This window comes from Mesoplodon bidens (genome assembly GCF_964165515.1).
Source record: "Mesoplodon bidens genome assembly, chromosome: 2".
Classification (NCBI taxonomy): domain Eukaryota; kingdom Metazoa; phylum Chordata; class Mammalia; order Artiodactyla; family Ziphiidae; genus Mesoplodon; species Mesoplodon bidens.
The window spans coordinates 77,456,137-77,480,638 of record NC_138177.1 but is presented as its reverse complement, the minus strand read 5'-3'; the positions used below and the strand labels follow the sequence as shown (position 1 = coordinate 77,480,638).

The 24,502-nt window shown below is 42.5% G+C and overlaps 1 protein-coding gene across 4 annotated transcripts; it reads left to right on the top strand.

The window, feature by feature from the left end:
* Positions 1–5,450: 5,450 nt before the first annotated feature.
* Positions 5,451–18,500, top strand: MRPS21 (mitochondrial ribosomal protein S21). Of its 4 annotated transcripts, none has more exons than XM_081226502.1 (3): positions 5,451–5,521; positions 5,960–6,074; positions 17,925–18,500. In XM_081226502.1, exons 2-3 carry the CDS (start codon positions 5,992–5,994, stop codon positions 18,103–18,105), a joined length of 264 nt encoding a protein of 87 aa, XP_081082628.1. In that variant the 5' UTR covers positions 5,451–5,521; positions 5,960–5,991; the 3' UTR covers positions 18,106–18,500. The 4 variants fall into 4 exon arrangements, with proteins under 4 accessions (XP_081082628.1, XP_081082630.1, XP_081082631.1 ...); XM_081226504.1 differs by having other exon boundaries at positions 5,479–5,502; XM_081226505.1 differs by having other exon boundaries at positions 5,510–5,531.
* Positions 18,501–24,502: the final 6,002 nt, after the last annotated feature.

The following is a 24,502-nucleotide window of genomic DNA, read 5'->3' as shown; positions in this document are numbered from 1 at the left end:
GGGAAGAGAAATCCTTTCTGATTAAATAAATTTTATACCTAAACAGTTTGCTGACTGGGGGAAATTGAAACCTTCTGCCTCGAATACCAATATTTATCCTCTGAGCTGCAAGAAAGAAAGGGGATGGGAATGTTTGTGAACCCGAGCTCCACCAAATTAGAAGTCTGGATGGGACAATATACGTCCTGCGGGAGAGGAAAAGGGACTCTCTGCTGCTATCTTCCTAGGGAACACCCTTGGGACAGTTACAGGGTTCAGAGTTGGGTTGTTTTTTCATTCAGGCTCAGAGACTAGTACCTTTCTGTTTGTGTCTCTCACTCTTGTAACCTTCCAGCTGGCCCAGACTAGCAGGTTCTACTGCTCTGGGGTAGCTCTTTGCCTTGTTGGGAGCTGTTGATGCTTGTGGCTAAATGCATATGTAATCTACTGCTGCCAGAGGAGGGACACAAAAGCCCGAACAGCCACTGTGGTTGCCAGTTTTGAAGAGGAAGCGGTGCCCCAGAACTGTCAGAATGGGAAGTCCCCTCAGATGCTGGGCCTCCTTCTTCAAAAAACTGCAGCTGCTAAATGTATGCTACCCAGTGTCATCAAAGGGCAAAACTGAAGTCTGTGAATTTACCTATGTCTACCCTTCTCCACGTATTACTCTTTCTGATTTGTCACAGTTTCCATCAAAACCATGTCCTCTCCCAGCCTTGGCAATGTTTCAGGCTACTTAGTCATTTTAGTTATTGCACATTGGCTACTTAGCATATTTCTCATAGCTGGTTATACATCTTTCACCTGTTTCTCAAGTCCTCTGTTCTCAGTGAATTATTGTCTCATTTTATTTCAGACAACATGCCCTCCCCTTAAGGCAAACTTCTCCAGTTGTGCTTTTGATTACCTTGCACCTCTGGAACTTTTGCTGAGTCACTTATGCCCTCTTTACCTTGTAACTTCCATTTGTTATGAATTATTTATTCTTTCTTTTTCCTACAAGTAATAATCATTCCTCCTGCAAGTATGATCAGGTACCCCCTTCTTGAAAATATCTCTCGAGGGACTTCCCTGGTGGCACAGTGGTTAAGAATCCACCTGCCAATACAGGGGACATGGGTTCGATCCCTGGCCCAGGAAGATCCCATATGCCATGGAGCAACCAAGCCCATGCACCATAACTACTGAGCCTGCGCTCTAGAGTCTGTGAGCCACAACTACTGAAGCCCACACTCCTAGAGCCCGTGCTCTGCAATAAGAAAAGCCAATGCAATGAGAAGCCTGCGCACCAAAATGAAGAGTAGCCCCCATTCGTGCAACGTAGCCAAAAATAAATAAATAAATTTTTAAATAACTTTAAAAAAAAGAAAATATCTCTTGAGCCCAATTGCCCTCTTTCTCATCTTTTCTCTATAATTCTTGACAGAGTAGTCTAGGGACTTACCTGGCAGTCAGTGGTTAAGACTCTCTGCTTCCACTGTAGTGGGCATGGGTTTGATCCCTGGTCAGGGAACTAAGATCCCCCATGCCATGCAGTGCAGCCAAAAAATTAAAAAACAAAAATGAACAAACAACCGCCCCACCAAAAAAAGAGAAGTCTAATCATACTCTTTCTGACTCCTTTCCACCACTCAGTCCTTAAATTCTTGCAGCTGCAGCGTAGCATCCACTGCTCTCACTCTACTGCACCTTCTTAAGTCACTAAGAAGATCTTACAGAATTAGAGTATTATAATGTAGCTTCCATCCAGTCAATAGCTAGATCCAGGGGCTTTTACAAAGCCTAGGTAGTCCATGCTCTCGGTATCATTTGACACTCTTGGTAATGCCTACTGAAACTCTCCTCCCTTGGATCCCATATCAGCATGCTATCCTAATTCTCCTCTTACCTATCTGGCAACAACTTCTATACCTCTTAATAGCCTCACTTCTTCCCACTCCAGAGTATGCATGTTCCCTTAGGCTCAGCCCTTGGCTCTTTTCTCTAACTACATTCCTTCAATTCAAGGTTTCATCTCCTTTCATGGTTCTAATTATTGCCTCAACTTAGAAGACTTCTGAAGCTTCATCTCCAGTCCCAATCTTTCCCGAGATGACATACTGAATGTCTATATTTCTGCTGGACAGTTCCATTTACATATTACTAACAGTTAAAACATTGAAAATTTCAGCATTTTAGAGCCAAGAGGGTACCATCTGTATCTAATTCAACCCCTTCATTTTATAGATGAGAAAACTTAGGTAGCTTGTGTAAGACAACACAATGTGTCATACAGAACTCATTTTCCAGTCTGGTACCTTTTCTAGTGCTCACCAATCAAACTATTATCCTTCTTTTAGAGATGTCCCGTTCTGCCTTTTTACAACCTCTTTTTCTTCTGTTAATGATGGTACCATCATTTTTCTTTTAATTCTTTAAAATATTTATTTATTTATTCATTCATTATTTATTGAGGCCGTGCCGGGTCTTAGTTGCGGCACACGGGATCTTCGTTGCCGCGTGCGGGTTCTTTAGCTGTGGCGTGTGGACTCTTAATTGCAGCATGCGAACTCTTAGTTGTGGCATGCGGGATCTAGTTCCCCAGCCAGGAATTGAATCCAGGCCCCCTGCATTGGGAGCACAGAGTCTTACCCACTGGACCACCAGGGAAGCCCCAGTACCATCATTTTTCTATATAACTAGCCTTAAAACGTAGTGTTTTTAATCACCAAATCCCTTTTATTCTGTATTTGGAACGTCTCTTGAAATCTGTTTCTTCCTATCCATTCCATTGCCACCTCTCTGGTCTAAAGCTTAACTATAGCAATAGCCTCTCTTACCTCTAAACCCTTTTCACTGATAACAAGATTAATCTTCCTGGAACAATGCTTTGCATGTCATTACCTATTCAATGGCTCCCTGGTATTTTGAGAAGAAAGTCTAGAACCTTTAGTCAAGGTCTCTGTTTCTCCCTCCACTCCCCTGTATGATCCCTCTGTTCCACGTTTTTGTTTTTTGTTTTTGTTGTTTGCCCTGAACACTGTAAGCCTTTTTGCCTCTAAACTCCTGCTCATGCCATTCACCTTGCCCAGCCTTTCCTGCTTCTGTTAACTAATCCCTACCCTTCTTTCAATGACTAACTCAAGTCCTTCTCCCAATTATTTGCTCCATTAAAGATATATATGCTTAGTTTTTGGCCCTTTACTCCATCAAATGAAATCAGGTACATAAACTGCTTAGTACAAGGTTTGGTATATTGTAGGTTCTCAAAAATGCTACTTTTCCTCTTCTTATCTTTCAAAGTATTCTTATATTTTATCCCATTTGATTCCCATGACAAATTTTGTGCGATTGACAGCAGATATTAGTTCCATTTTACAAATGAGGAAATAGACTGAGCATTTAAGTCAGGGGTCAGCAAGAGCCAGATAGATGTATGCTTTGTGAGCCATACATCTCTGCTGCAACTACCCAACTCTGCCATTGTAGCCCAAAGCAGCTATACCTAATATATAAACAAACAGCACAGCTGTGTTCCAATAAAGTTTTATTTACAAAAGCAAGAGTGGAGCTGGATTTGACCGGTAGGCAGTACTTTGTAGACTACTGGTTTAAGTGACTTGTTCAAGGTCATATGCCTCAGTATCAGAACTTGCGTAGAATCCAGATCTCCTTACTTCCAATCCAGTGCTTTACACTATATTATGTTGTTGCCTATATAATTTATTTTGCATTCAATATATGCTACCTTGTTTTACTACTTATTTTTTATGGCTACTTACTGTCATTGGTAGTCCAAGAGTCAGTGGCATGACACAAAGTAGGCATTCAATAAAAGTTTGTTGATAAGCATAATCATGTCCCAGTCTAGCTCTGTTTTGGTACTTTGAACCTGGCTTACTCTAAAGCAGGCTTCAGGGTTTTTTTGTTTTTAGATTTTTTTTTAAATAAATTTTTAAATTTATTTTTATTTATTTATTTTTGGCTGCATTGGGTCTTCGTTGCCGTGCGCAGGCTTTCTCTAGTTGCCGGGGCTACTCTTCCTTGCAGTGCGCAGGCTTCTCATTGTGGTGGCTTCTCTTGTTGCAGAGCTCGGGCCCTAGGCACGCGGGCTCAGTGGTTGTGGTTCGCACGCTCTAGAGTGCAGGCTCAGTAGTTGTGGTGCACGGGCTTAGTTGCTCCACGGCGTGTGGGATCTTCCCAGACCAAGGCTCGAACCCGTGTCCCCTGCATTGGCAGGTGGATTCTCAACCACTGCGCCACCAGGGAAGTCCAAAGCTTCAGTTTTTGTGTGAGTTCTATTAGCATAATTGATGAGGATGCATCTGTGTGTGTGTATGTGCCTCTGTGTTTTAGGGGAGGTAACCAAAGAACCTTATTACACAAGTACCTGGTTAGGACCCACTTTCTTCTGTGCCTTTCCCTACTGTTTTCCAGTAGATCCGAACATATGTGAATAACCATAAAATGATATATATGTAGAAGTAACATACGAATAAAATAAAAGGAAAGCTGTTTCCACAATGAGGAAGAAATAAAAAAGGAGTTATTTATACTAAGTGTCACTAGGAGACAAATGGGATAGAAGCTGACATAAAAGGTTCTTTGATTCCAAATCCTGCAGGTGTTTCCCAATTCTTCTTTTTTTAATTTATATTTTTGTCTGCGTTGGATCTTCGTTGCTGCTCGCAGGCTTTCGCTAGTTGAGGCGAGTGGGGGCTACTCTTTGATGTGGGGCACGGGCTTCTCATTGTGGTGGCTTCTCTTGTTGCAGAGCACCGGCTTAGGCGCGGGCTTAGTTGCTCCGCGGCATGTGGGATATTCCCAGACCAGGGCTCAAACCCGTGTTCCCTGCATTAGCAGACGGATTCTTAACCACTGCGCCACCAGGGAAGTCCCTCCCAATTCTTTCTTCAGTGATTTCACTTTATTTAGTGAAATGTCTGAGAAGGTGATGTTATAGGAATCTGATAGTATGTTCATTTCATTTTTTTCCCTTAGTTTTCAGGCAGATGAGGGGGTAAAGCTCTTTTCCATCCGGAGAGCAGATCTCAAGGAATCTGTCCTTGGCGAAAACAGGAAGCATGCTCAGGAAGCTTCGCCTATTTTTCTTATTTTCCTTCCAGAAAAAGAAATGGATTAAATATCTATTTAAGGTTTAATAGGATTACAGCAGAGATTGGCACCACATTTTAAATCAACTATACTTCAATTTTAAGAAAAGATTTTATAGGATTAAGAGGTACGGAATCGGGCTGACCTCTGATGCCGAAGGACGGCGACTCCACGAGAAAGCGAGGAATCTGTTTAGGGCGGAATTTAGGGCAACAAGCATTTTGCTTTGTCAGGTGTTAAGTCCAGGCCCGGGGGTTGGCGGTGGTGGGGGAGGATTAGAGAAACAGCCAACCCCGGCCAGAAGGACGGTTGCCATGGTTTCCACGTAGCTTCGTTTCCCTTTCAGCCTCATTGTCTTCGCGCGGCGCTGGAGATACGCAACTTCCGCTTCCGGTAGGGGCGGGCTTCCAGTTCGCTGGTCGCTGAGCGGTGAGGACGTTGTGCTGGGGTAGGATAAAGTGAGGCGGGTGTGGCGGGAGGGCGCGGTTCTCGCGATTCCCCCCTTCCAAGCACGGAGAGACTCTGTTCCCGGCTCCCACCCCAAACCGTCCCAGGACGAGAAGCGGTAATTGGGAGGGAGAGGGGGCGCCTGCGGCGCGTCCCGGTCTCCCGTGACCGGCCAGATAAATCTCCGTGGGGACGCCTGCTACCGTCTGTCTTCTTCCCTATGGTAGGGTTTGTATTGGCAAAGAGATCGGGCGAATCTTGATAACAAGTCGCGTATACTTTCTAGGATATGAGGACTTGCACGTGCCCCTGTCGCGCATGTTCCAGAGCCCGTTGCATTTCCGGGCCCTGAATAAGCTACGTCGTTGTGTATTCTGTTGTGTTTCTCTTTATTAGGTGGTCTCTATACTTTACTGCCCCTTTCTCCGTCATACTTTAGGTCCTGCAGACTGAAGACTTAAATCCAAGGTCATGGCAAAACATCTGAAGTTCATTGCCAGGACTGTGATGGTACAGGAAGGGAATGTGGAAGGTGCATACAGGACCCTAAACAGGTAACTGGTTAGGGACCAGAATCATGCCTAGACCAACTCTTGAGAAGTGCGGTGGTTATTCTCTCACTTCCCCTGTCGTAGGTTGTCTCACACCAGTGCCAGCCCAGGTGTTCACAGCCTTGAAACTTCTCAGACCCTCAATTTACTATATTAAAAATGAAATTCTTTCCCAAACCTAACTGTGAGGCTTACTTATCAGCAGTCATTCCTTTGATAATGAACCTGAATTCTATCCAAGACTTTAAAAAGAGCCCAAAGGGAAAATTAAGTTATAAAATTGCTAGTAAGCGAAAACATAGTACATGATATATAGAAAGCTGAGTGAGGGATTGGTGTGGGACAAGGCTAATGGAAAAGATGAACTCAGATTTGGGATCTTAGAGAAGCAAGCAAGAGATAGAAAAGTGTTACAGGTTCAGAGAAAGGTTAACAACACAAGCAAAAACAAGATGGAAATGAACTGGCTGGAGTGGAGGAGCTGTATTGAAAAGTTTTGAATGCTAGGGTAAGAGATGTAGAATGACTCTAATAAAAAACGCCTCACAGTTGTGGTTTCTCAAGAAAATAGTTCCTTAAGCTTCCCTTATCACTAGTTGTAAGGATTTTGACTTTCACTTATCATTTTCTCCCCAGTGAAGCAGAGTTTGGAGAAACAAATGCTTGTTGAGTTGAATTATCAAATAATTATATGAAAGAGATGTTAATGTATGAGCTGGTCCTCTGCCTTAAGGCCACTAAGGTGGTAGCTTTATGTCAGAAGTAAGAGAAGCCTAGGGAGATTAAGTTATATTCCTTGGGCTACAATTGTTGAATGGTGGAAAGAAGCATAAATCACATTTTTCTAGTGCAGTGTTCTTTGCTCTGTTACTACATTACTGACTAGTTTCCCTGGAAATGGAGAGACCTATGGCAGTGACTCTTCAGTTAAGAATCCTTATTTGATTGGGTTTAAATATAGGTGGGGTTCTTGGGGACTGAGAAGGTAAATGAAAGAGAACCAATTCTTGTCCAAGCAAAGAGTTCTAGATGTGGAGGGCTGGATGGCAAAAGACCATAATAAATGAGGACAAAGATGCTGTCAGAAGCTATGTAATTGAGAAGCAGTTGCAGGCTGAGGATGATTTGTATGTCTTTTAAAAGGATCTGGTCTTGGGTCAGCCTCTTTACTTCTTTCAGTGACTGTGCATGCCAGTCATATCCTTGGGCAGAAGCTGTTCTCTCTGCATTTTCACTTGCGTTGAAAGTAAAGATAATCAGTTACAGGGCAGTAAGATAATCCTATTTCATGTTTTTGTATTGCTGCTCATTCCCTACTCCTGCTTCAGACCTTTAAGTGGCATGTCTGAGGGAGGGTTGAGATGTCTAATGATCTTTCTCTGCCCCTATACTGGAAGCACCAAGTGAATGTCTTTACAGACTCTGAAGTGAATTAGCTAGTGAGATGAAATGCTGAATTTGGGGAATGGAAGTCTTGTAGATTACCTCATCCTTCTTCTGACCTCTTCCTGTAAGTTTTTTGTTTGTTTGTTTTTTGGTTGTGCAGTGCAGCTTGCAGGATCTTAGTTCCCCGACCAGGGATCGAACCTGGGCCCCCTGCAGTGCAAGCGCAGAGTCCTAAACCACTGGACTGCCAGGGAATCCCAGGTTTTTTTCTGTATGATTTATTTTGGTGGATTTTGATGGGTCTTCTAACTAGGGTGACTGTGATGTTTGTATTGTTAAGGGATGTCAAAGGGCAGCTGTTAACCTGATGGTAAAACAAATTTCCAAAGGCTCAGCTTTAGCTTCCCTCACCTCTTTTATTCTTAAAGAACAAATAACACAAAAGCAAGAATTTTGTTTTTAGGAAATTAACTACTCTGATGAAGAACCAAAAAATAATTTGTGCAGCATTATTTATTGAACCATTTCTTACAATTGTATCAAGAAAGTAGCTACAGGGAATGCCCTGGCAGTCCAGTGGTTAGGACTCTGCCCTTCCACTGCAGGGGGCACGATTGGGGGTGGGGAGGTGGGGGCGTGAACTAAGATCCCACATGCTGCGCAGCATGGCCACAAGGCCAAAGAACGAAAGAAAGAAAGAAAGTAGCTACAGCTTTAATACTTTTGACCAAAGCCAGGCCTAAAAAGTTTTCTCACATAAACGAGGCAGCATAACTTAGTGGTTTAGAGCAGAGCCAACTGACTCGTTCAGATCCCTGCTGCGCCATTTATTGGCCTCATAATCTGTGATAGCTACTTAATGTCTCTGCCTCAGTTTCTTCAGTAAAATGGAACTAATAATAGTGCCCACCTCATAGGGTTGATGTGAGGATTAAGTTAGTAATATAAATAAATTGCTTAGGACAGTGCTTGGCACATAGTAGGCATTATGTGTTAGCTGTTATAATTTGGAAGTAACTGTAAGGGAGTTTTTACCCTTTTGGTTTTACTTCGTGGGTGATTTGTTTATTCATTTGTTTTGAGAGATTGGCAGTTTGCTTTAACTGTTTTTTCTCTTATGCTCCCTGATCATCAAGTTATGCTCAAGGTGGCCCGGAGGTGAAAAAATGAGAAAATAATTTAGGTTTATTTTGTCCTGAGGCTCTAGTTGGCTACTGGTATTGGAATGACTTTTCCTATACATGCTGATACTTTCCAACCAAGGCTTCTTCTCTATATGCTAATGCTAATCTCATTTTGAAATAACAGCATTTATTCCCTCTGTATGCACTGCTCCCTCATCCCCCATTTCCACTTACAAAAATTTAAAACCTGAAAAACAAAATATTTCTAACTTCCTGCCTAAAGGAGTTGATCATCTCTCTATTGATGCCACATCTGCAGAAAGCATAAGGCCAATTCACCTTCTGAGAGAAGACTCTTCTGTTTTTTTGCCTGGGATTGTCCTAATTAGCCTGGAAACAAATCTCTGTATCTCCACCTCTTATGAAATCCTAATTTAGCAATTTAAGCAACATGAGGGTTTTGCTTTTCCTGTTTTTTCTTTTTCTTTTTTTTTTTTTCTTCATTTTATCTGAAAATCTTTCCTGATCCCAGGTGTGGAGTGGGTGTAGGTGAGAAAAAAAGAAATAAATGACAGAAGGTGAGGTGTGTTTGGATACCTTCTGTCATCTGGCCTGGCCTAGTACTATCTCATACCTTCTTGTTCCTAAGAATCTGTTTTCAAATATCTCTAAGTTGATTTCTTCCTTCTTTCCTTTCTTCTTCCCTCCTTCCTCCTTTTTGTTAAACAAGAGCCCCATACTTTTAAGATTCTCTTTTTATAGGTGAATTGCAGTTTATGCATACTTTTTTCCTGGGTAGAAATGCTGATTTTAGTCAGAAGCAGCAGGAAACTGGTCAGTGTAATGCTATGTGGTTTTTGACCCTGCTGCCAATCTCCTGGGGGAATCTTTATTTAAAACAAAAAACAAAAACCCTCGTGATGTTAGGGCCCAACCTGAGACTAAATCAATCTCTCGGTGGTGGCGTCTGACCAGCAGCATTTTTTACAATGTCTCATGAGATTTTAATATTCAGCTAGGATATTAATAGTCTTAAGGGTAGAGACCTATGCTTTTTCATTTGTATATTCCTTGCATTTACCAAAGTGCATCGAAAGCTCTCAATAATGTCTACTTAATGAATATAAATGTTCCTTTATCTTCTGTCACTCCCTAAGTTTAGTGTTTGTCAAACCTTTCCACTGAAGTATACTTAACAGGAGAGGAGAGTGAAGGAACTATAAGGGGTTCTTCCACCACAAGCAAACATGGAATTTCTTTTTTTAATTAAAATTTTAGGTGATTTTTATTTGTTGTCTTTACATTTGTTTTAGGGCTAGCACCCCCATCTCCACTCTAGTTAAAGTTGGTCCTCCAGGCAGATGCATTGAATTTATCCAGAGATTTTTGTCTTTGGATAGTACCCTTGGCATTCTATCAAGTATCCTAGGTAAGAAATGTGGTATTACTTTTTCCTCACTTCAGGGATTAAAACACCAACATAGGAATAGATCTGGGGGGAAAAACAATTTACATTGCTGAAAAAGAAAAGAATTTGATCAGAAAGGAGAGGCATGGTTAGGCAGAAAAAAAATTGAAGACATTCTGGTCCCAGACACTCAGGGCCTGAGGTGTGATGATCTCGTTCTAGGCTTCCTTATGAATTTGGAAAATTCGAACTTTGTGACTAAGGTTATCTAGGAAAACAGTGCAAGAAGTGCATGGTTGGAAGAAGCCAGCTTGGAGCAAGTATTATGGCAGTGATTTTTATAATCTTTGGGGAGGATGTGTATTTTGTCAGTGTAGATTTATTCTTTAGGAAGCTGCACTTATGTTCCTTTTTATCTTGGAGTGTTAGATATATATCCTTAAATTGTATTTTAGCCTCAGGAGAAAAAAGTGAACAAATATTTTGTTCTTAGAATAGGCAAGGACTTTTAAGCATCCAAATGTGAGCAGGTTGACTCTGGAGTGTCCCAGCCTTCCTATCTGTCAGTCTGTCAAACACAGTAAACACAGTATTTTCTTTCTTTCTTTCTTTCTTTTTTAAAATAAATTTATTTATTTTATTTATTTTTGGCTGCATGGGTCTTCGTTGCTGCTTGTGGGCTTTCTCTAGTTGTGGGGAGCGGGGGCTACTCTTCATTGTGGTGCACGGGCTTCTCATTGCAGTGGCTTCTCTTGTTGCGGAGCACGGGCTCTAGGCGCGCAGGCTTCAGTAGTTGTGGCACGCAGGCTCAGTAGTTGTGGCTCACTGGCTCTAGAGCACAGGCTCGGTAGTTGTGGCGCACGGGCTTAGTTGCTCTGCAGCATGTGGGATCTTCCTGGACCAGGGCTCGAACCCGTGTGCCCTGCATTGGCAGGCGGATTCTTAACCACTGAGCCACCAGGGAAGCCCATTTTTTTCTTGTATTGAAGTATAGTTACTGTATAATATTATATAAGTTACAGGTGTACAATATAGTGATTCACAATTTTTTAAAGGTTATACTCCATTTATAGTTATTGTAAAATATTGGCTATATTCCCCATGTTGTACAATATATTCTTGTAGCTTATTTATTTATTTATTTGGCTGTGCCGTGCAGCTTTGGGGACCTTAGTTTCCTGACCAGGGATCAAACCCAGGCCCTGGCATTGAAAGTGGTGAGTCCTAACCACTGGACTGCCAGGGAATTCCTCTTGTAACTTATTTTATACCTAAAAGTTTGTACTTCTTAATCCTCTACCCCTATATTGCCCCTCCCCTACCCTCTCCCCACTGGTAACCACTAGTTTGTTCTCTATATCTGTGGGTCTGCTTCTTTTTGTTATTTTCACTAGTTTATTGTATTTTTCAGATGCCACATATAAGTGAGATTATACACTATTTGTCTTTCTCTGTATGACTTATTTCACTTAAGCATAATGCCTTCCAAGTCCATCCAAACACAGTATTTTCTGACACTTTACTTCTTTTCCTCTGGTTTTCCGTAATGTCCTCTGGCTGCCTTTTCTGTATCTCTCTCTTAAATCCCAGGCTTCTCCTCGTTTCTCTCAGCTTTCTGATAGTTGGTAGTTTAAAAATAAGTTGCATGTTCTGCGGTCTAATTACAACAATAGGTATGAGAGCAAATGAGAGGAGAGGGAGGTGGTTAAAGCTTTAGCATGTTTGGAGCACAGATGTAGTCTTACAAAGGAAACAGCCTATGTGTCTGCACAGTGAGACCATCACAAAATGCTTATTATATAGCCAAGGGCCCTCACTGGTACCCTGGGATGAAGAGATGGAGAGTGGGGGTCGTTAGGAAGCCCTGCATGATTGGCTGGCGCCCAAGTAAAGAAAGGCAAGCACACTGGAAGCATGCCCAGTTGAACCCTTTTATTCCTGGTAGGTGAGCTTCTGGGCCCATTGAGTCCTTCTGTGTACATGTTGATCCTGATGTAGGCTGGCTACACTGACATGTGAGTCTGCCACCCCCAAATTCCCCAGCCAAGGCAGCTCAGCTCCTTTTACATAATCTGTTGAACTGGCAGCTGAGTTCTCCTTAAATGTTAGGTTGCCAGGCACCCAAACTCCGGGCTAATCTGTTTACTCTAAACCTCTTGGTTGACTTGAACTACCTGTGAAATCAGAAGCATCATTAGTAACACCCTATTTACTTCATGAGTTCTACAAAACTTCCTACATCCTTTATTAGAAATGAGTTGAGTAGATGCTTCTACTTTAGGGATTCTGGAACATTTGAAGATAATCTGTGCTTTTTCAGGATACCTAGAAAGTGCAAGGTAAGGAAGGAAATCCTCACCTGGCACCTTGGAATTTATTTGGTTTGTGTTTTGGGAATAGAACCATCCAAGGAACACCATTTAGCAACCCCATCATTATGTTGGGGGCCACCGATCTTTTCACTTTTTTCACCTCCTCTAACATTCCTTTGGTACTTTTTTCTTGTCTTTCTTTTCTGCCTGACCACACAGGCATTTACTTGGTAAGATGATCACTTCTGTTTCAGAACCCTTTTGAAACTCCAGTAGGATACCTGAGTATGTTTCTAAACTCCTCCTCCTTTTGCTGTTTTCTTTCATACTACTTTAAACTGTCTTTGTCATTCCGGTAGGCTCTTCTTCCTAGGTGAAGTCATATCTAGGGTCTCTGTTCTTTTCATAGTCTCTCCTCAAATCCAGTCTCCTTGCCCTTTTTATATTTCCAGTCTTTCCCTTTCAGGCACTTTTTTTTTTTTCTGTTTTTTCTCTAATATACTAGTCTCTAGTCCAAAAAGTGGCCTTCATTAAATAGCAGTAAACAAGGTCTAGACAGAAATAAATACTTAATTGTTTGGATCAATTCCTTTCCCTTAGTGTGCCATGTCTTCTTGGCTTGCATCTTTTTACTCTAATTAAGGAGCCTGGCCCAGCTCTTTCCTCCCTCATTTTTCGCTTTGCGCATGGGCACCGCAATAATTTGTCTTTCAAACCTCAGTGGTTTTTGCTTGAGAAGCAGAGTGCTATTACAGAGCACTGCACTAAAGACCTGAATTCTACTGCTAGCTCCATTTTGTGATCTTGGGCAGGTCAGCCTCTCTAAACTTCAGTTTTCTAATCTGTAAAGAGATGACGGGAACTCCCCTGGTGGTCCAGTGGTAAGATCCCGCATGCCGCATGGTGCGGCCAAAAAAAAAAAGGATGACATTACCTGCTTAATCAGTTTCATGGGATAATGATTAGGATCATGGATATGAAAATGCTATCTAAAGTCTAATGTGCCATTTTAGTAAAGGTAATATTGAGGCCTTCTGAGCTAATATTCCCAAGAACTGTGTCTGTTAGAAAGTAACTTAATCCCTTGAGCTGTGGACATCTGTCAGTCACCAAGAGGATTCATTTTGTCATACATTTACTGATATTTGCTCTTTTGCCAAGTACTATATTAAATGCAAAAATGAAAGACTTAATCTCTAACCTTAGAAAACACACAACCCCGTAAGGGAGATTTTAAAAACTAAAAAACCAAACATGGCTAAATATAATACTGTCTGATCAGTGCTTTAAAAGTGTACTGTGGCATTGGTTCTCCCTAGACCATTAGCAGCAAAATCACTTGGGAACTTGTTAGAAATGCAGATTCGTGGGCCCCACCCTAGACCTATGGAATCAGAAACGAGGTGGCACAGCAGTCAGTGTTTTAACAAGTTTTCCAGGTGACTGTTGCATGAGTCTCAAAGTTTGAGAACCACTGTGCGTTGGGAACAGAGAAGGAGTGATTAATTTCTCCTGGACCAGTTTACAAAAGTCGTTACCCATTGATCTGGGCCTTTGAAGAATAAATAGCCTTTAATAAAACAAAAAGAAAGGAATCATATTCTCAGAGAACATCATGAACAAATGTAAAAAATAGACGTGTAGTGTGTTTGGGAAATACCTAGTTCAGTATGACTAGACATAGGCTTTTTCGGGCAAGTTATTAAAGATAAAGCTAGAGAGAGAGAGGGTGAAGCTCAATTGTTTAGGACTTTGAGCTTAGACTAGTGGTTCCCAAATTTATCTGCACATTGCAATTACCTAGGGAACTTAACAACCCCTGCCTGTGTCCCTCCCCACTTGTGACTTAACTGGAATTTTTAAAAGATCCCCAAGTGATTCTAATGTGCAAAGAAGTTTGGGAACCACTGGCTTAGACTATTTTGTTTATTGGGAAAGATTTTTTAACATCAGAGTACACAATCTGATTTATTTTTTATACATTTATTTATTTTATTTATTTATTTTTGGCTGCATTGGGTCTTCGTTGCTGCGTGCAGGCTTTCTCTAGTTGTGGCGAGCGGGGGCTGCTCTTCGTTGTGGTGTGCAGGCTTCTTCTTGCAGTGGCTTCTCTTGTTGCACAGGCTCCTCTTGTTGCACAGGCTCTAAGCACACGGGCTTCAGTAGTTGCAGCATGCGGGCTCAGTAGTTGTGGCTCATGGGCTCTAGAGCACAGGCTCTGTAGTTGTGGCGCACAGGCTTAGTTGCTCCGCGGCATGTGGGATCTTCCGGGATCAGGGCTCGAACCCGTGTCCCCTGCATTGGCAGGCAGGTTCTTAACCACTGCGCCACCAGGGAAGTTCCACAGTCTGATTTATGTTTTAGGACAATAATTGGTGTAGGGAAGGAGAATGGAAATAGGGCAACCTGTTTACCCTTCACAATTCAAATAAGGTATCCTTTAGGAAGCTTTCATAACCACCTTCTTATCAAGTCCAGATTATATACCTCTCCTGTGTGCTTCACTTATCTTTGCATCTATCACATTCTATTGTAATTCTTACGTAATTGTCTTCTCTACTAGACTGCAAGGGTAGGGAACTATGCCTAAGTTTGTTTTCTATCCTCAGCATTTAACACAGTGTCTGGTACAGAGTTGGGATTCCATAAATACTTATTGATTAAATGACCAGTTAGATGATTATTTCAGTACAGGTATAAGGACCATAATTAGAGCTGTAGCCATAGGGAAAGGAGAGAAGGAAAAGATCTAAGAACTATTTCAGGTTATAGAATGTATAGGATATTGTAAATGTGAGTGTAGGAAGTAAAGGAGAAGGCCTACTCCAGGAACATGGTGAGATTTTTTAGCTTGACTAACTGGTGATGCCATTAGCAGAGAGAGTACAGAGGAGGAAGAATGAATTTTAGGAGGAGATAATAAAATTGGTTTTTGTGGGGTTTAAGGCAATTGGAAACATCAGTCTAGTTCTAAGATAAGATTGGGGCTAGAGATAATGATTTAAGAGTCAACCAGTGTCTGGGTCCATTCTCAAGTGTGGCTCTACATTAGAATTACCTGAGGGTTGTTTTAAAATATACCCAATGTATAACCCCACTGGAGACCAATTAAATCAGAATCTCTGAGGAATGGGACCGAGGCATGAATACTTTTTAAAGGCTCTTCGGGAAATGATTCCATTGTGCACAGGGTTGAAGCCCATGGTAAAGTTTAAGGGAATCATGTAGAACCAAAAAGGAGGTGGTTTACAGTCAGAATCTGGAGGGATACCAACAGTTAAGGGTAAATTAGGAAGAAAGCCAGCAATGGAGACCCTTTTGTAGGCCAAGATACTGAGTCTTTGGCACCCTACTTTTGTTTGGCTGCTTTGGGTCTTCGTTGCTGCGCACAGGCTTTCTGTAGTTGCGGCGAGTGGGGGCTACTCTTTATTGCGGTGTGTGGGCTTCTCATTGCGGTGGCTTCTCATGGTGGTGGCTTCTCGTGGAGCACGGGCTCTAGGCGCGTGGGTTTCAGTAGTTGCAGCATGTGGGCTCAGTAGTTGTGGCACGTGGGTCCTACAGAGCACAGGCTTCAGTAGTTGTGGCACACGGGGCTTAGTTGCTCCATGGTATGTGGGATCTTCCTGGACCAAAGATTGAACCTGTGTCCCCTGCATTGGCAGGGAGATTCTTAACCACTTTGCCACCAGGGAAGTCCCCTGGTGCCCTGCTTTTCTTTTTTTGTTGTTGTTTTTTGTTTTGTTTTGTTTTGTTTTGCGGTACGCGGGCTTCTCACTGTTGTGGCCTCTCCCGTTGCGGAGCACAGGCTCCGGATGCACAGGGCCAGCGGCCATGGCTCACGGGCCCAGCCGCTCTGCGGCATGTGGGATCCTCCCGGACCAGGGCATGAACCCGTGTGCCCTGCATCGGCAGGCGGACTCTCAACCACTGCGCCACCAGGGAAGCCCCCCTGCTTTTCTATTGTACAACTCTAGTGTTGGATCCACATGACTTCTGGGCATGACTGTGTTTTCAACGGAACCTGAATTATCTACTCCTCCCACTTCTGGGAGTTGGCAATTCCCTTGCCTCCCATCTCCCTGCCACTAAAACCTAGACAAACTGATCTTACAAATCAGCAGGAGCCTAGGAGAGGATCCCAAAGGACAGTGGTTCCCATGTCTATTCACATTTGTAATGTACCCAAAGCTCAAATCTTTTCAAGTACATGTTCAATCTATTATTGTTATCTTGGGCTTTTGGTATAACATACCAGCAATAAATAGGGTTTCGCACTGAGCAGAAGTAGCTGGTAGTTTCTCTTATTTTTATTTCCTTCTGCTGTCCCCCTTCCAGTTATAATAGCCATGTCTCAACTTCCCTACCTCCAATTGTGTTTTTGACTTACTTTTTACATGTAATGAAAGGAAAGGGCAGGCAGGAATGGGGTCATGTAAACAGTGCCAGGATGGAGGGCAGTAGCAGCAGGTGCCTCCAGACCTCCTCAGGACCAACTGATGATGGGTTGAGAGGGAGAGACAAGTTGCAGATTGGAGCCAGAGCTCTCAGGAGCCCAGGGATAAGGTAGGTTATAGAATAAACCCCCGTGTCCTCTTGGCTCAGTGAGAACAAAGAGGTTAGTTTGAGTTAAGCGTGTTATGAATCCAAGAGAAACTGTGTTGTAAGGAATTAGGTGGGCAGGAAAAAAACAAATTGAACTAAATTAAGATTAATAAAATACAGTTTCTGACTTCAGGGATTATTAGTCTAGTGAGGGAGATATTTGTATAAATAACTAACAGAATGGCAAAATGAAATAATCTCTAAATAGGTATACAACAAAATAAATTATTTTCTCTAAGAAGATGAGAAAGCTTTTGTGGAGAGATGGCATCTGGATTTAGCATCAAAAAGATGTGGAAAATCTCAGAAGGTTGGCAGCTAGGGGTTGGGGATGGCATTCTAGGCTGAGGAAGCAGCGTGAGTAAAGACTTGGTATTAATATGTGTTCAGGGAGTAGTCAGTAAAGCAGTGTGGTTGGAGCATGTGGTACATGGAAAAATCATGGTTGAGGCTGTTATTTTAATGCTCCCATTTGTATCACTGGTGTGATAAGGGCCTCTTCTTTCCCTGTATTAAGTGGGCCCTGATATTTCTCAGACTTACAGACTTCAGCTGCATCAGCTCTTAAACACAGTAGGGGTGGAACTACATTCTCCACTAAGGACCACATAGGAATCACCCCTAGTTATTTTTTCCTATTGCAAATGACTTACCCCATTTGAAAATTCTGTAATGGCCCCTTGGTTGAGACTCACTGCCATAGGGAGCCACTGTTCTTTTGGGACTGTGCCATATCCCTCAGGTGTGTCGTGGTAGGAAAAAAAAAAAAAGGTTGAGAACATGAGCATGACTGTAAACTCCCCAAGAACAAGGACTATATAATTAATTGCCTTTTTATTTCCCCACATATTACTGTTTGGTTCCTGGCCTCTATATGTTGGCAGTTAATGCTGTGTTGTCACTATTTCACACCATTTTTACAGACACCAGTTATTTGGTCGATTGACTTCTGATCATTGTGAAACTGGAAAAGAACAATTATGAGCCTAAGCCTCTAACTTCATTGCCTGTCTTTATACAGAATCCTTACCATGGATGGGCTCATTGAGGACATAAAGCGACGGCGATACTACGAGAAGCCTTGCCGCCGGCGACAGAGGGAAAGCTATGAAACCTGCCGGCGAATCTACAACATGGAAATGGCTCGCAAGATCAACTTCTTGATGCGAAAGAATCGAGCGGATCCATGGCAGGGCTGCTGAGGCCTGTGGATAGGAGACCCCATGTGAAAATCCTTATCCAGCTGTCTTCACCTCTTTTCTTTCTCCCACCCCATTTTCTCTTACCTTTCTTACAATAAACTCACATATATGCAAGAAGGCTTGCATATATAGAAGCAATCCCACTAGTCAGCAGTGGACACTTTCTTGTATTAGTCAAAGAGAAACCGAGTCCAAAAGTAGTCTGGGAGTAGAATGGAGGTTGCCAAGGGCTGGTGTTGGGAGGAGGGGAATGGGAATTATTGTCTAATGAGAGCAAAGTTTCAGTTTGGGAAGATGAAAAAGTTCTGGAGGTGGATAGTGGTGATACTTGCATAACGTGAATGTACTTAATGCCACTGAACTGTACACTTAAATGATTAAAATGGTAAATTTTATGTTTTGTATATTTTACTGTAATTTTTTTTTAAATATTTATTTATTTATTTGGCTGCGCCAGGTCTTAGTTGCAGCACACAGGATCTTCGTTGCCGCCTGCGGGATCTTTAATTGTGGCATGAGGGATCTAGTTCCCTGACCAGGGATCGAATCTGGGCCCCCTACATTGGGAGCTTGGAGCCTTAGCTGCTGGACCACCAGGGAAGTCCCTATATTTTATTGTAATTTTTTAAAAAGTAGTCTGAAGTGGGAAATTTTTTAAAATGTAGTCGAGTATGTCTACCATGTCTAATTTTTTTTAATTAATTAATTTATTTTTTTATTAGTTTCTGCTTTATAACAAAGTGAATCAGTCATACATATACATCTGTTCCCACATCCCTTCCCTCATGCATCTCCCTCCCTCCCACCCTCCCCATCCCACCCCTCCAGGCGGTCACAAAGCACCGAGCTGATCTCCCTGTGCTCTGCGGCTGCTTCCCACTATCTATCTACCTTACGTTTGGTAGTGTATATATGTCCATGCCTCTCTTTCGCTTTGTCACAGCTTACCCTTCCCCCTCCCCATATCCTCAAGTCCATTCTCAAGTAGGTCTGTGTCTTTATTCCCGTTTTACCCCTAGGTTCTTCATGACATTTTTTTTTTTTTAATTCCGTATATATGTGTTAGCATACGGTATTTGTCTTTCTCTTTCTGACTTACTTCACTCTGTATGACAGACTCTAGGTCTACCCACCTCATTACAAATAGCTCAGTTTCGTTTCTTTTTATGGCTGAGTAATATTCCATTGTATATATGTGCCACATCTTCTTTATCCATTCATCCGATGATGGACACTTAGGTTGTTTCCAGCTCCGGGCTATTGTGAATAGAGCTGCAATGAACATTTTGGTACATGTCTCTTTTTGAATTATGGTTTTCTCAGGGTATATGCCTAGTAGTGGGATTGCTGGGTCATATGGTAGTTCTATTTTTAGTTTTTTAAGGAAACTCCGTACTGTTCTCCATAGTGGCTGTACCAATTCACATTCCCACCAGCAGTGCAAGAGTGTTCCCTTTTCTCCACACCCTCTCCAGCATTTATTGTTTCTAGATTTCTTGATGATGGCCATTCTGACTGGTGTGAGATGATATCTCATTGTAGTTTTGATTTGCATTTCTCTAATGATTAATGATGTTGAGCATTCTTTCATGTGTTTGTTGGCAGTCTGTATATCTTCTTTGGAGAAATGCCTATTTAAGTCTTCTGCCCATTTTTGGATTGGGTTGTTTGTTTTTTTGCTATTGAGCTGCATGAGCTGTTTATAAATTTTGGAGATTAATCCTTTGTCAGTTGCTTCATTTGCAAATATTTTCTACCATTCTGAGGGTTGTCTTTTGGTCTTCTTTATGGTTTCCTTTGCTGTGCAAAAGCTTTGAAGTTTCATTAGGTCCCATTTGTTTATCTTTGTTTTTATTTCCATTTCTCTAGGAGGTGGGTCCAAAAGGATCTTGCTGTGATTTATGTCATAGAGTGTTCTACCTATGTTTTCCTCTAAGAGTTTGATAGTTTCTGGCCTTACATTTAAGTCTTTAATCCATTTTGAGCTTATTTTTGTGTATGGTGTTAGGGAATGATCTAATCTCAAACTTTTACATGTCCCTGTCCAGTTTTCCCAGCACCACTTATTGAAGAGGCTGTCCTTTCTCCACTGTACATTCCTGCCTCATTTATCAAAGATAAGTTGGCCGTATGTGCGTGGGTTTATCTCTGGGCTTTCTATCATGATCCACTGATCTATCTTTCTGTTTTTATGCCAGTACCACACTGTCTTAATTACTGTAGCTTTGTAGTATAGTCTGAAGTCAGGGAGCCTGATTCCTCCAGCTCCGTTTTTCGTTCTCAAGATTGCTTTGGCTATTCGGGGTCTTTTGTTTTTCCAAACAAATTTTGAAATTTTTTGTTCTAGTTCTGGGAAAAATGCCATTGGTAGTTTGATAGGGATTGCACTGAATCTGTAGATTGCTTTGGGTAGTAGAGTCATTTTCACAATATTGATTCTTCCAATCCAGGAGCATGGTATATCTCTCCATCTATTTGTATCATCTTTAATTTCTTTCATCAGTGTCTTATAATTTTCTGCATACAGGTCTTTTGTCTCCTTAGGTAGGTTTATTCCTAGATATTTTATTCTTTTTGTTGCAATACCATGTCTAATTTTTATGAAACCCAAAGCAAGATCTTATTATTGGAAAAGGATCTATTCCTCTTTACTGAACTGCCTTCCAACTATTAGGTAAAAGGAAGAGGAAACGTGTATATATTTGGAATAAATTCTACTTCTGAAACACCCATCAACCAGGGTAGAGAGCTGAAACCCTTCCCCAAAGGAATCCTTATGACAGTCTAACATTCACCCCTGTTTTGTCTTTCCTGTGGTTTTCCTAAAGGAGGCTAGTGGAGGGTTGGTGGAAAAGAAAGCAGTAGATGGATGGTAAGAAAGAGAGAATGGGGGAGTGTTAAGAGAAAGAAGGGCACAGAGCCAGAAATACCTACAGCAGTGGTTCTCAAAGTGTGATCTTCAGTAGCATCACCTGAGAAATTGCTAGAAATGCACAATTTGGGACCCTGCTTTAGACCTTCTGAATTGGAAATTGAGGTTGAAGCCCGGCAATCTAGTTTAACAAGCCCTGCAGGTGATTCTGATGCAGGCTAAAATTGGAGAACCATTGCCCTATATTCTCAAAAGATTCCAGGTGGAGGTCCCAACTACCACCCTTGCCTCTCCTCAGCAGGCACTCCTGGGCATGGGACTCTTGACAGCTGGGGCATCTGACCACTGTGGGAAGACCAGGTGCTCTGCGTCCTCTACTGCTGTGTTTCCTCTGATCTTGGTCCCCTAACAGCCATGCCTGCTAGTATAAGGAGAGTTGGTGCCAACCCCTGTAGGAGAGTGCAGAGGGTAAGTGGAAGTGGCTAGCCCACCTCTCCTTACCCTGAGTGGAGCCCACTCAGCATAGTGTTAAAAAAGGAAGTAAACAATGTACAACTGATTCACTTTGTTAAAAAGCAGAAACTAACACACCATTGTAAAGCAATTATACTCCAATAAAGATGTTAAAAAAAAAAGTAAACAGAGCCAACTGCCAAGCCTCCTATCTCTCCAGATTACTAGTGCTCAAATATTGCCCCCTTGTGGTACAGTAGCGTGCCTTCAGATTTCTTCTGGTCTTATTCTGTCTTCAGTGTCTTTTTCTCTTTCACAATAACCATACTTACTGATTAAACAGCAGATATGATGGAACCAGTGTTCCTTGTTTCTCAGGGCTTGATTATCTTTCTTCCACTCATCAGGAATAAGGCCCATGGTGAATAAAGCATATTATTGGGCACTACATAGAAACAGCTTATAAATAGAAGATCTCGTCCTTGCCCTCTAGAAACTTACATTGTAGTTTGAGAGATTCTGTATACAGACTGTTTTTAACTCTGTTACTTTTGTACAACCTCATTTTAATAAGTTAACAAATTAGACATTGATACTTCTGAATCACCTTTCAATCTCTGAATGTGGTCTTCAGTACATTACTTTTGAATGATTTTGAGCCACAGCATGGTATCACCTGTTGCCGATTGCTGTTGCTAAAGAATAAAGACCTGGCTTCTGCCAAAATGGTAGGGTATGTTTGTGATAGCAGAACTAGGTCTGTTACTTGGCAGCATTTCTCCCTGTTATGTGGCAGCTTTTCTCTGAGGCTAAAGTTGCTTCTCTCTTCTCTCCAAAATACTAAGGGGTGGCTAAGGTCTGGAATTCATCTCTGAAATTATCCCCTGCTTGTCCTAATCTCCAGTCCTGACCACTGTCCATGTTCCCTGGAGCAGTGAACAATGATGGATTGTAGCAGGTAGCCAGTTGAAAAGGCCTCGTGTGTGAGAAGGGGGTAGCTGGCTGGGTGAGGTCCCAATCAGCTTGTGCTGTCATGGAAGGAAGAAAGACCTTCCACTCCCTGCTCTGGGAAACTAGAAGATACCTCATGGTCATTTAATGAGTGGGGATTGCCCTAATCTTTTTTTTTTTTTTTTTTTTTTCAGTACGCGGGCCTCTCACTGTTGTGGCCTCTCCCGTTGCGGAGCACAGGCTCCGGATGCGCAGGCTCAGCAGCCGTGGCTCACGGGCCCAGCCGCTCCGCGGCATGTGGGATCTTCCCGGACCGGGGCACGAACCCGTGTCCCCTGCATTGGCAGGCGGACTCTCCACCACTGCGCCACCAGGGAAGCCCTGCCCTAATCTTTTTATTCCTGCATCACCTTCAGGAGAGGGGTGCTTTAGTATTTACACAGTTACAGGGCAATAGATACAATACCTCCTACCTTGATCTTAGGCACCTATGACATCTCTTAGATGCCCACTGGATTACCTCTGTCAGGCATGTTTAGTACTCTGGAAACAGGTACCCCTTTAAAATTGGACTCTGATGAGTAACTTTGACGTTGTACTTTAAAGTTTTCAGAGCGCACTAAGTACAAAATAAGTTTGCCTATATGTTAACCGAAAATACTAAGGAATAACTACTCACTGTATACAGTAAGTCCCCTACATACAAACCTTCAAGTTGCGAACTTTCAAAGATGTGAATGTGCATGCCAGCCCCTGTGTGCCAGCTGTTGTACTGTACTACTGTACTTTTCAAGGTACTGTACTGTAAGACTAAAAATGTTTTGGGCTTCCCTGGTGGCGCAGTGGTTGAGAGTCCGCCTGCCGATGCAGGGGACGCGGGTTCGTGCCCTGGTCCGGGAGGATCCCGCATGCCGCGGAGCAGCTGGGCCCGTGAGCCATGGCCGCTGAACCTGCGCGTCTGGAGCCTGTGCTCCGCAACGGGAGAGGCCAGCGTACCGCAAAAAAAAAAAAGTTTTATTTTTTGTGTTTTATGTACATATTACTTGTGTGAAACGTATTATAAACCTATCACAGTACAGTACTATATAGCTGATTGTGTTAGTTGGGTACCTAGGCTAACTTTGTTGGACTTACGAACAAACTGGACTTACGAACGTGCTCCTGGAACAGAACTCGTTCATATGTAGGGGACAATTACTTCAGACTGTATTAAATGTAGGTAGTTGAAGGAAAAGATTGGAGCTTCTAGTATGTGCCAGCTACCTTATATGCATAGTTTTTCACATAGTCAAAAAGATCTAGATTCAGGGACTTCCCTGGTGGTCCAGTCGTTAAGACTCCTCACTCGGGCTTCCCTGGTGGCACAGTGGTTAAGAATCTGCCTGCCAATGCAGGGGACACGGGTTCGAGCCCTTGTCCGGGAAGATCCCACATGCCGCAGAGCAACTAAGCCCGTGCACCACAACTACAGAGCCTGCGCTCTAGAGCCCACGAGCCACAGCTACTGAGCCTGCGTGCCACAACTACTGAAGCCTGCGCACCTAGAGCCCGAGCTCCGCAACAAGAGAGGCCACGCAATGAGAAGCCTGCGCACCGCAATGAAACAGTAGCCCCTATTTGCCGCAAATGGAGAAAGCCCTCGCACAGCAATGAAGACCCAACGCAGCCAAAAATATAAATAAATAAATAAATTTATTTTTTTAAAAAACAAAAAAAAACTCCTCACTCCCAGTGCAGGGGGCCCGGGTTCGATCCCTGGTCAGGGAACTTGATCCTGCATGTCGCAAGTAAAGATCCCACATGCCGCAACTAAAGATCCTGCATGCTTCATATAAGATCCCACATGCCACAACGAAAATCCTGCACACAGGCAGTGAAGATCCCATGTGCCGCAACTAAGACCCAGCACAGCCAAATGCATAAATAAATATTTTTAAAATATATATATAACATGAAGTTTATCATTTTAACCATTTTTAAATGTACAATTGAGTGTTATGTAACTATTACCACTATCTATTTCCAAAACTTTTTCATCACCTGAAATAAACTAATCATTAAGCAATAATTTCCCACCCTGCACCCCCTGCCTCCCCATAGCCCCTGGTATTTGTCTATTCT

Bases quoted from the DNA above. Each gene is read 5' to 3' on its own strand.
- MRPS21 (XM_081226502.1), top strand. From the start codon at position 5,992: ATGGCAAAACATCTGAAGTTCATTGCCAGGACTGTGATGGTACAGGAA. The intron at 6,075-17,924 runs GTAACTGGTTAG...GTCTTTATACAG, and splicing joins GCATACAGGACCCTAAACAG to AATCCTTACCATGGATGGGC.